We start from the raw sequence: 12,163 nt of genomic DNA, 5'->3' as shown, positions 1-12,163 counted from the left end.
GGGCGGCTGACACACGGTCCTATTCATTCCCATCAGCTCTTGAATACATTTGCCTAAAAATGAACTTCACAAATAGAAGCGCTCCTAAATGTGCCCAACAGCAAGGAAAATCGAATTGAGTGCGGGCTCATTCGGCAGCGGCCGGCAGAGGAACGTTGAATGTGGAGGTGCCCCTACACATTGCAATTCAGCAACATGCTCGCTGACTTTTCTTTGCACCATGTCAACCGAAAGAACCAAGAAATAAGTTGGGGAACTCTGGTTAAAAGGCAACTTGAGAGGGACTCTGAATACTTTTATTGAGCCGCTTCCAATGAAGGACTTAAAAAACAACAAAAAAGGCACCACAAAACCCACCAGCGGCGTCCGGGCTGCGTCCTAGAGGCACGACTGGAGCCTCCCGGCCGCGGTGCACCCACCGGCCTCGCAATTAAGGAGAAAATGGCACAGTTGCCGGCATGTCATCTGGTGGCGTTCTCAGAGCCCGTCGCCACCGCCCTATTCAGGCCCAGCCTTAATATCCCACCCGCGCCTCGGGGGCCTCGCAGCTGGTCCGCGGTGACCCGGCGGCCTTGCGGGAGCGGACACCCTCGGGGGGCGCGACCGGGGCCACCTCAGATCCCAACTCCGCCGGGTCTCCAGGCCTCCCCCGCGGCGGCGTCTGCAGTCCCCGACCCGGCGCAGCTCCCTCCTTCTCGGAGTTCGGTACTCTGTGCACCCCCGGAATAGGGCGCCGGGGGTAGAGAGGGTTGGTGACTCCCCATCACCCAGGTCCTCAAGACCAAGGGCCACAACTGCCCCCTTCTAGGGACCAGAAGCCCAAGAGCTTTGCGTCCTGGAGGCTGGCAGCTCTGAAGAAGAGCGTTCCGAAAGGAGTTGATGATCGCATCTCTGAAGTCCATTGGGGGCTCCTTTCCTTGAGGCGGAGTCCAGCTAAGTCACACGTGCGCCGCGCGGGCAGCTTTGGAGGCCGGCGCTGGCACGCAACCAGGCTCGGGCGGGGGCCGCCCCTAACGCAGCCGGGCCGGCAGCAGCGCGGCGGTGGGAGTCAGCTCCCGCAGCCCACCGCTCTGCTGGCTGCCGCTCTGAGCATCTAGCCTCATTAGGAGCAACCTGTTACGGGGCGGGAGTCCTGCCGGCGCGGTCCCGCGGTGGGCAGAGAGCCGGGCCGCCCCAAACCGCCTCGCCCCGCACCTCGGTGCAGAAGGGATTTCGCTTTAACGGGGCCTCTGGACGCCCATTTTAAGTCCATAAAAAAGCCGAGTGGAATGTTTTGATTGAGTCTCAACATTGTCTTTGAATAAGGCTGAGACCATGTAATTAATGTGTCTTTTTAATAAGGGACAATACGGCCGTTCAAGCTATTTAATTTCATTTAATTTTCCATCCCATTTGCTGCACAGCCCGCTTTTACTTTTAACACCCAGCCTTTCACGGCCCATCTTGCTCCACTGGGCACATTAGATTGGTTTCACCCTTGCTTTTTAGGGGAGGAAAAATAAAAGAAAATGTGTTCCTTTCCTCCTTTGTGGACAATTTATTTCACTTGGGGAACTTCAACTCTGAGCCACAGGACAGAATAAAACTCGGCGAGCTGGTGTGAATGCCTCTGGCGCAGTCCCTTTCTTCTCGTGGGGCTGGGAACCAGCCACAATTGGCTATATTAATAAATAACTTTCCTCACAGTCGGCCTTTACATGGTCCTATTGATAAAATTGTTCGCGTGTCGTTCACGCTTTTTCACTCATTAAGGAGGGCCAGGGAGGAGCCCCGAACCCAGGCCCCGCGCTCGCCCCTTCCCGCTCACAGTGCTGGTAATTTAAACTGGGTGTCATCTTGAAGTCGCCAGGCCAGAGGTTAGAGGGACATGTTCATGGCTTAAATTTATTGCCCTCGACTCTTCGGAGCTGCTTCCTCTCCTCCTCCCCTCCCCCGGCTTTTGCCATTCATGAGCCGCCGGATCAAAGGCTTCCTCCCCCGTCACAGGCGGCCATCGCGGCCCGCGGAGGGGCTTTGGCAGCGGTAAGAGGAAAAGTCAGTGGCATCTCCCTCAGAAAGTGGCCCTGGACATGGCGTGGCTGCAGGGTCAGAGGAACAACAGCAACGTGTGGCCGCCCAGACCCGCCAGCAGCTCTCTTCTTTGCCTCGGCAGCCGGGTCTACACAGGCCTTGGAGTTCGCACCAAGGCCGGCCATCGATGTGTCGATGTGTCACGTAGACCTGGCCTGGATTCCTCGGTTAAGCAAATCACAAGTTTTGGAGAGCCCCAAACTCATTCACTCTGCGGATCATTGCTGTTGACCTTCGCAACCGCTGGGTGGAAGCCTAGTGCCTTCCCCATCACTCCCATTTTAAGGATTAGGAGGTTGAGGCTCTGAAGCAATGCACGAAGGGTCCTGAGTGACAGCGCACAGACTGAATGACCGCGTCCAGTATGGCGAACTCAGGTTTCCATCGAAAGGTCCTACACGGAGCTTCTCTGAGGGCCTCGTGGGACAAACGGCTGAGTTATAAGTGTCGCCGTTGTTAATCAGAGTCACCCCGTTAGTAGCCTAAGAATCCCACCTTCCTTGGGAAGGGCAGAGCCCAGTGGAGAATTCGACGTGGCGGCTGCTGGGAGTCCTCCTCCCATTTGTTCAGCGGTTGGGTCACCGACACCAGGACAGAAACCTAGAGTCACTAAAGCCTCGCCTGGAATTCCGCCCTGGGCTCGCGTCCAAGTCCATAGCATTTAGGGAGCAGTGCCCGGGATTAGCTGAGTGTGGCAGGTGCGAGCAGGACTGTCGCAAATATCTGATGAACTCCATTACTCGGCTATATATTACTAAAATAAATGTCCCCACACAAATCAGAGACTTTCTTAAAAGAAAACGAGGAGCGCTCTGATTTAACTGTACCTGTTCTCCTAGGTCATGAACTGGGCTAAAGTCGGGGTTTCCCCGACCTTTGATAGTTATTTTATTTTATTTTTCAAAGAAAAGTCCGGTTTGTTGGTTCTCAGGAAGTTAGCCCCAAGGACTTCATCATTTTAAACTAAAAAGCAAATTAGGGTTTGGGGCATTTCGTTGGCATGTGGGGGAGACGTGATAAAAAACTAGCAGCAGAACCCCTCTTCTCCCTTAGGAGGTGCGGTCAGGGTACAGGATACCCCGCAAAGCCTGGGACCGGTGGCTGCTTCCCATTCTCCAGAGTAGTGCGAGCCCCGTACCCGAGAGCAGTGATGTACAGCTGACCTTATCTCCCTTAAACTGGTCCAGATGCTTCATATTTCGGGGCGAAACTGGACAGAGGGAACGATAAAGCTGTTCTAAATAGATGACTGGCGTGAACCCAATCCCCTGAAATGGTAATATGGTCGTTATTTAAAAAGTGTAGGTATTTTCTGGTGTTTTCCCATCAAGTACCTGCCTAATTTCTGTATGGCACACGCCAGAAATCAATAGAAGTTAACAAGTCCTCCAAACAGTCCCCATCTCTTTGTTTAATCTCCTTTACAATAAAGCCAAGGGGAGAGAATTAAAAATCTTTGAAGTAGACCAAGGCTCAAAGGAATCAGCCAAGTAGACTTAAAGTAGTCACTTATTTCCCAAAACTGGTTTGTCGGTGAACAATAAAAGGAAGTAAAATTTATGGAGAAATTATACAGTGGATTTGTCACTTAAAATATCGTAACTGTCTCGAGGACAATACCCCATGCTGAGGATTAATGGTCCCGCCGGACCTTTGATTCACCAGCGCCTTTTCTTCGCCCTTGACAAATTGGATTTTTAGGAATGGGAAGGTCGCCTGGACCATTGTGCGCCAGCCATTCAGAGGCCTCGATTATGCAGGGGGCTGAGGGAACCACTCCATGTGACCCTCTCGGGTGGGACTCTGCAGCTGCTCCGCAGCGCAACTCTCTCACCAAACTCCGCGCCCTTGCGCTGGCGGTGCCAAAAGGCTCCCGCCCCGATTGAAAAGGCGCGGTGCATGTCCGGCCGCGTCACTCCGCGGGCGGAGGACGCACGTCGGGGCGCTGCTCCCTGCCTCGCGCGCGACTCGGGCTCTGTCACTCGAGCCCTACAGAGGACCCCGCGCGCCCAAGCGCCTGACAGGCGCCGCGGCAGCAATGCACGGAGCCACCCGCGCTCAAGCCACCAGCGTGAGTGCCGATTGCTGCATCCCGGCCGGCCTGCGCCTCGGGCCGGTGCCCGGAACCTTCAAGCTGGGCAAGTACCTGTCAGACCGCAGGGAACCCGGGCCCAAGAAAAAGGTATTAGCCACACCGACCTTCGACCCTTGTCCTTCGGCTCCCATTTCCCTGGCCTAGGAAACGGGTAGATAAGAAAGGTTGAATAAGTTGTCCACTACCTGCTAACTATGCCAGGTGGAAGGGGTCTCGGGTTATTCCCCGCAAGTCTGATTGACTGAGAGCTGAACGTGGGCCGGGCTGAGGGAAGAGGACTTGGCTGAGAGGAGACAGCCTCGGGGTGGGGTGCAAGGGGCTTTTTGCGTGCTGGAACCACTCCGACCCCGCGGTTTCCCCGCAGATCTGGGGTCTCAGCAGAGGCGCGGGTGTCCCCGGGAGTAAATGCTCCTTTCCACCGTTTTACAACGCTCAGGGCATTGAGGGCATTTATTACCTTCTTTCCTTCAGTATGCGAATCTGAGGCTTAAATTTACTTTAACATAATTTAATCTCAACTTCGAAAAAAATGATCCTTAGGAAACTCTCAGTTCCTAGAACCTTCCCAGATTTCTCTTTCCGCAGACGTGTCTGCTTGTGGGTTGGGGGTAAATGGATAGAGGATGAGCCAAGTAATGGTTTTGACGCGGGCTCCGATGGCGAGAAGCGACCACCTACGTGGGGCACCGGTCCGGGCACCTGCAGTCAGGCTCTGAGAGCCCAGGGTCGCAACTGGGAGGCGTCAAGGCCAATCCCCCAGCTTTGACTCCCCAAACAGCCTCGCGACACCTGACCGGAGCCCTCAGGCGTCCCAGCCTGCATAGTTCGGAGAACAGCCACCAGGAAATAAAGGTGGAGGTGGTGATGGTGGTGTGGGAGGGTGAGTGGGAGAGGACTCTAGCTCTGACTTGCCGCTGCCTAGAGCTTTCTTGTAAGAAATTTCTCGGGTGCTCAGCCAGCGGGACACGCATCTGGCTGTTCACGCCATCATCCTCTTCTCCGCGGTCTAAAACCCGGTTTGCTGCGCACTATTCCTTTAAATGCGCTTTAATTGCTTTAAATGGCTAGTGTGCGGCCGCTTTGTTCAAACATTTTCGCTGCAGGGGTAGCCAGCACCTCAGTACAGTGCAGGGAGAATGGGGGGTGAGTGGATATGAGAGGGGTTGGGGGACTCTGTGGGTTCTGGCACTGACTGCGAAACGTCACTACCCTGATAATTTGGTTGCGCTCAGACCCACAAGAGGGAGAGCTGGAGTCCGGGTGGGGGCTGTCTTGGTACAGGATGCGTCCAGGTGCTCAAGAGGGGGTGCTCTTACCCCTTGTGTTGCCAAGGTGGGGCGAGGCGGGGACTGTTATACTAGATAGCCTCCCCTCTTCCTTCCTCTTCCAAGCAAGGGTTCTAAGTAATTACCCTCCTCTCAGCAACCCACAGCGGTCTGGCCAAAGCGAACACAACCATTTTCCTGAGTTGGGTGGGGTGGAGGATAAACTTTCCCTCTGGGTTGTGGGCCTGGCTGTGGCGCGGGGAAGAACGACTACTGCTTGTGTTGCAGGTGCGCATGGTGAGAGGGGAGCTGGTGGACGAGTCGGGGGGCTCCCCTCTGGAGTGGATAGGGTTAATCCGGGCAGCCAGGAACCCTCAGGAACAGACTCTGGAAGCTATTGCAGACTTACCCGGAGGACAGGTACTGTGGGCTTCCCACTGCCAATTCTAGCTACCTGCCCGCCACCAATATTAAGAGCAAAGCACTTTAGCTCCAACTCTCATTTAAATGTCCCAGCAATACTATAAGGTAGATACTTTTCATTTCCCTGTTTGAAGAATGAGGGAAGTGAGGTTCAGAGAGGTCTAATAGCTTTTCCAAGGTCACACAGCATCTGAGCGGGGGATCTGAACCTTTCCTATCAGTTTTTTATTTTTTAACCAATTACCCAGGAAATGACAGCAAGCTGTCTTGTTCCTTGCATCCCAGATCTTCTACCGAGCGTTGAGAGACGTCCAGCCAGGGGAGGAGCTGACCGTGTGGTATTCCAACTCCTTGGCTCAGTGGTTTGACATCCCCACAATTGCAACTCCCACCCACGACGAGAAAGGTACAGCCTCTGAGAGGGCCTCTGGGCCAGAGGGGGTGGGCAAGAATCCAGCTCTCCTGCAGTCTTTGGGTGTATCCCCAGACTTGAAAAGCCTTTCTCTGCTCTGTGTAAAATAGAAATCAGGCTTCCTGTCTATGTGGGCAGAGAGGCAACATCACCACTACCTCCATAAAATCAACAGTAACTGATAACAGTGATGGAAATAATCTGGCTTTTGATGGCAGGGAAGAAGTACTCTTTATGAACTTCATGGGGGTCATCCTTTCCTACTGCATATTCAAAGAGACCATTATTTACTCAATTAAGAGTCAATAAAGGACCTTAACATATTATTAGAATAATCACATGAGATCCAGAAAGCATAACAAACCTGAAATGCTTTTAGAAGGTGGAGGGGCATCTCTTCACTGGTTTGAAGGGAAATTATGCACTTCTACACATTTTAGAAGCATTACGGTACTTATAGCTGGTCAGTTGGCAGGTACTGTAGCCCTTCCATTTAAATGGTATTTATGCACTTCCCTTTCCCTACTTAAATAGAATTTGGGATGTATCCCAGTTTCTTCTCAGATTTATTTGATCCCTTCCAAAGCCAAGAGCGGATTTATGCAAATTAAGGTGCAGTAACTAAAGAGAAAAACATTTTCAAAACCTTCCCAAAACACTGAAGAACACTTCCTGTGGAAAAAAGCTGGGAGGTGCTAAAGTAGTTAAGATCCAGGGACTCCCTTTTAATGCTTCCATGACTTTTTTCTTTGTCAACTGCTTATCTGTAATTTCCCCTAAAGACACAGTTAACATTTAAAGTCAACATAATAAATGCTGGACAATGTTTTCACATTCTTTCCTCCTGAACTGTCTGCTCAATCTCATCTTTTTACAAATAGAATTAAAGAAATCAATATGAATGTGAAAATTAAGAAACACTTCATGATCAAGGCAGAATAAGTTTCAGAACAATGAATCGCTTCACTTCAGTATCTTTGTCTTATGTAAATTAATTTTATGGATTTTGTGGGTAGATTTGTGTGTACAGTATTCATAAAAAATTATTCTAAAGTAGTTTGTTACTGGCATCACATCATGTTAAATTCTCTTGTCAACTTCTTCCAGTAAAAGATAAACATGATATAAACCCCATTATGGAGAACTTAAAAATCTGGGAATACTGAACAATTCTGAGGGCTACTGGCTTTTAGGGGCCATGCATGTCTTCACAGAACACCCTTCCCTGGGCATTTTAAATAGTTTAAAGGCAACTTGTTTGAGTGGTGGCCCTCATGTTTTCATATTAGCCAATTGAGCTTATAAACATCATATGGTAACAGATGTCAAAATAGACACTATTTTCTTTTGGGGGAATGTATGGGGTTATTTTGAATCCTGACTTCCCCACCTTTGAGATGTTTAAAACCTTAGGGTTACATGAAGAAGAGGTGAGGGTCACTTATGAAGTGTGTTTCATACTTTTGGCAAAGGTTGGATTTCAGCATCCAGAGAACATGTCATTTAGTTAGGATCAACTGAAAAAGAAATAAATTGAAACAGAAAACATACATTTGCTTAAATCTTAAAAAGAGGAAGAAATAAGTAGGGATGGCTGCTATTCTTCCAATATTCACTAATTCCAGTAAATTTCAATTCCATAGTAAGATTAAAGAAAATACTGACCCTTGGTTTTAGGAACAAAGCTTACTTGGCTTTGCATTGAGCTGAGTCATTCTGGGGCATCCTCTGAAAACTCCCTCTTTAAAAAGTGGTGATGAGAGGGAGGTTCTGAACGAGGTTATTTTAAATATTAAATCAACTAACACATCCACCAAGAGAACACAGTTCTCTTCTCTCTTTTCTCCAAGATTTATTTTATATAGCTATAAAGTACAAGGTAACAAAAATATTGAAATAATTTTATACAAGTCTCTCTCTCTCTTTTTTTATCCTCACCTGAAGACATTTTTTTGTATTTATCTTCAGATGGAGGGGGAGGGAGAGTGGGAGGAAGAGAGAGAGAAACATCAGATGTGTCTGAGAACACATGGACTGGTTGCCACTCACATGACCCCAACCAGGGCCAGGGACAAACTGCAACCGAGGTACGAGGTACGTGCCCTTAGCAGGAACCAAACCTGGATCTCTCTGGTCCATGGGCCAACGCTCTAACCGCTGAATCAAACCTGCCAGGGCTATACAAATCTTTATCCTATTCAATTGAGACAGGATCTGATAGGCAAATACCCCTCCACCCCCTTCCCCAGGGGCTTCAGCTGGAAAAAATGCTTCTTACTTTCACTTTAGTTATCTGGGAGTTACTACTTGCTTTATGTCAAGTCAGAAGTAAAATACATGAAGGAAGGAAGACCTGCAATTTTTTCCCATTGTTGTTATGTAGTAATGTTTTAGAAGTTTGAGCTGCTTGTGTGCATGAAGGGAAGCTTTAGCTTTTCCATTAAATTTAATGAGACTGACATTTACTTTGGATACTTCCTTGTGGCTCAACTAACTTCTTTTTACTGAAATCCTTCCCTTCGGTATTATTAATAAACCTCAACATTTAAAAAGACAGCCAACTGTAACTCACTGTTCTCTTTCAGATGTAACATGACCTTCTTGAGTGAATATTAACTCTCACCATGTGATCAGAATCTATTTCATACACGTGTCTCTTAATTGTGTTCACAGGCCCTGGCAAAATTAAAAACAATGTTAACAATATTAAACACACAAAAAAATTGACACCAAAAACACATATACAGATCCTGGTAGAGAACTGTACATTTATTAAAAGCTGAGTATCTATAGCTATATCACATATGTATTCATGTAATAAACATAAATTATATATATTTTCCAGGGACTTGGATTGTGCAGCAATCTAGGAGTTAACTTGAATTTGTGCAGCTATCTAGGAGTTAATCAATTAAAAATTGACAATGTAATGCAACATTATCCTTCAGTTTTTAGACTATCGGGACATAGGACTTTTTCTTTTCTCCCATCAAATTAAGTGGGGTTAAAGAGGAAATAAAGATACCAATAATTTTGAAGAATAGCAAATCATAGTCCCTATGTGGTCCTTCAGTTGGTCACGCTCCAGGAAAACCTCAGGCAAAGTGTTTAAGGCTGGGAGGGGGTGGGAAGGGTGGGTAGCGGACATAAAAGACATTGTTCTATGAAAAGGGATGATTACATATGGCCCATACATACAGGATATTGTCTCGCCTGGTAATGAGGAGCTCACGACCATTAGATTGGCCTTTGTTCAGTTTATCCAAACTCCTTGACATACGCCACCTATTCTGCAAACGCCAACAGATGGGCCCAGGCACAGCATAGCCTCAACACTTGATTTAAAGCAACAGCTGCTCTCTGCTCTGTGTATTCCCTGGCCAGTCTGCCTGAGCTCTGCTCTCCCAACGAAGATTTGCGTCGATGGCCCAGAGAAAGTCTTCGTTGGAAAGGCCCAGATCACCCTTGCTGGCCTCTAAGCAGTTCCAGAGGGTGAAGATGGTGACAAAGTTGGCCATTTGCGGGCTTCTCGGGGTCCTTGCTATAGTGAGGCTACCGAACAATTATTTGCGGAGACCCAGAATACTGCTTCTCCTCATACCACTAGTCAAAACCCGGGGTTTGCCTTGGGTGCGCTGACGCTTTCTTTCTTTCTTGTTCGCCTCTCACCGGGTCGCTTTTCTATTCTTTCTCGCCCAGGGGAGGAGCGCTACATTTGCTGGTACTGCTGGAGGACGTTTAGATACCCCAACAGCCTTAAGGCACACCTACGTTTCCACTGCGTGCTCAGCAGCGCCGCAGGCCGCGCCTACCTGCACCACGAGCACGCGTCTCGCCAAGGCGCTGCTCAGGCCACGGATGGCCTTCGTCTCTCTCCTAAACCGCCGGTGTCCGACTTCGCCTCCGCCTCCCCGGTGGGCACTCTGCGGCCCCACCCGCAGGCCCCACTACCTGTCCAGGCCTGTGGAGCGAGAGAGAGCATCAAGCGCGAGGCCTCCTCTGCGCCCTCGGCCACCTCGCCGACCCCCGCCAAGTGGGGGCTGTCCAAGAGGAGCAAGGAGCAGCCAGACCGCGCCCTGGACATGGGCGGGGCCGCCAGGGGACACGGCCACATTCTGGGCATCGTGGGCGGCTCCCCAGCTGGGGGCGGCGGTCTGGCCTTCTACCCCGGCGTGCGCTCGGCTTTCAAGCCCGCCAGCTTGGCCAGGACTGCCGCGACAGCGCTTGGCGACGCCTACCGGGAGGAGGGCGGTGGCAAATCGGGTGCCGGCCTGCTGGGCGGAGGTCGGGCGGGAGGGCGCCCCGGAAGCAGGGAGAACCCGGCAGCGGGCGGTGCAGGCCACCATCATCACCACCACACTCACCACCACCACCACCACCCAAAGTGCCTGCTCGCGGGGGACCCGCCGCTGCCGCCTCCCCCTGGTTTGCCCTGCTCCGGGACTCTGCGTGGCTTCCCTCTGCTCCCCGGCCCCCCTCAAGAGGCTTCCGCCTTCAAGCACGTGGAGCGCGCCCCGCCCGCCGCCGCCGCCGCGCTGCCGGGAGCGCGTTACTCGCAGCTGCCTCCGGCGACTGGGCTGCACCTTGAGCGCTGCGCGCTGCCAGCCCTCGACGCGAGCGGGCTCAAAGCCTACCCCGGTAGCGAGTGCAGTCACCTGCCCGCCGTCATGCCGGCCTTTACTGTCTACAACGGGGAGCTACTGTACGGCTCACCGGCCGCCGCCGCTTATTACCCGCTCAAACTGCACTTGGGTGGACTGCTCAAGTATCCAGAGTCTATCTCCTACTTCAGCGGGCCTGCAGCGGCGGCGGCGGCCACGCTAAGCCCCGCCGAGCTAGGCTCCCTGGCCAGCATCGACCGGGAGATTGCCATGCACACGCACCAGCTCTCCGAGATGGCAGCTGGGAAAGGCCGCGGCCGCCTGGACGCAGGGACGCTGGCACCCGCGGTTGTGGCGTCGGGTGGCTCAGGCGGTGGCGGCAGCGGGGGCGGAGGCGCGGGCAAGCCAAAGACTGGCCACCTGTGCCTCTACTGCGGCAAGCTGTACTCGCGCAAGTACGGGCTCAAGATCCACATGCGGACGCACACCGGCTATAAGCCGCTCAAATGCAAAGTGTGCCTGCGGCCCTTTGGCGACCCCAGCAATCTCAATAAGCACATACGACTGCACGCGGAAGGCAACACGCCCTACCGCTGCGAGTTCTGCGGCAAGGTGCTGGTGCGCCGTCGAGACCTGGAGCGCCACGTCAAGTCCCGCCACCCCGGCCAGAACCTGCTTGCCAAGGCGGGCGAAGGTCCCGGCGCAGAGCCTGACTACCCCCTGGAGCCTGGGGAATCCAAGAGCGACAACGACAGCGACGTGGACGTCTGCTTCACGGATGACCAGAGCGACCCAGAGGCCGGGGGTGGCGGAGAACGTGTCTCCTAACCAGTCTTCCTGGGAAAAGGGTGTGTGTGTGGGTTCTGTTTTGGGAAAAGAGAGGCTCCTGGTGGTGAGAAGGACCCAGTTGACAAAGTCGTTTTTATTTTGTTAAAGGGCAAGATTTTGGGACAGTGAAGGGTCCTAGGTTCGATGCTGGACCTCAGAGCAAAGGTTTAGAGGTAGCTTAAAGAAACCTAGCCTCCTGGGCAGACTGCGGGGCTGGGTCTCGGCGCGCTCCAGGCCTCTGGACGCTGTGGATTGGCTTCCCCCAGGCTAATTGCTCTCGAGGTTTAGGATCACATTACTGTGAACATCACAGCGCCCTTAAGGGCGCTGATTTTAACTGCCCCGTATTTTAAAATCGTTCTTTTCTGTGGAGGAAATTGTGCCTTTTGAAACGATGTTTTGTGTGTATATTTTACATTAGCATTTCACTGCTTAGGCAAAACAGTAGTACCAATTGGGTAGATGTGGC

At 51.7% G+C, this 12,163-nt stretch overlaps 1 protein-coding gene across 1 annotated transcript; it reads left to right on the top strand.

Moving 5' to 3' along the window:
• The first annotated feature begins 4,075 nt into the window (after positions 1-4,075).
• On the top strand, positions 4,076-11,858 carry PRDM13 (PR/SET domain 13). Its single transcript, XM_036249182.1, has 4 exons — positions 4,076-4,252; positions 5,719-5,850; positions 6,139-6,259; positions 9,965-11,858. Exons 1-4 carry the CDS (start codon positions 4,109-4,111, stop codon positions 11,692-11,694), a joined length of 2,127 nt encoding a protein of 708 aa, XP_036105075.1. The 5' UTR covers positions 4,076-4,108; the 3' UTR covers positions 11,695-11,858.
• Positions 11,859-12,163: the final 305 nt, after the last annotated feature.

Source organism: Molossus molossus, unplaced genomic scaffold, assembly GCF_014108415.1.
Source record: "Molossus molossus isolate mMolMol1 unplaced genomic scaffold, mMolMol1.p scaffold_m16_p_8, whole genome shotgun sequence".
Taxonomy (NCBI): Eukaryota; Metazoa; Chordata; class Mammalia; order Chiroptera; family Molossidae; genus Molossus; species Molossus molossus.
This window is presented reverse-complemented; position numbering and strand designations above follow the sequence as displayed.

Excerpts from the sequence above, each read along its gene's own strand:
- PRDM13 (XM_036249182.1), top strand. The coding sequence starts at position 4,109 with ATGCACGGAGCCACCCGCGCTCAAGCCACCAGCGTGAGTGCCGATTGC. Across the intron at positions 4,253-5,718 it reads AACCCGGGCCCAAGAAAAAG|GTGCGCATGGTGAGAGGGGA; the intron begins GTATTAGCCACA and ends CTTGTGTTGCAG. Across the intron at positions 5,851-6,138 it reads CAGACTTACCCGGAGGACAG|ATCTTCTACCGAGCGTTGAG; the intron begins GTACTGTGGGCT and ends CTTGCATCCCAG.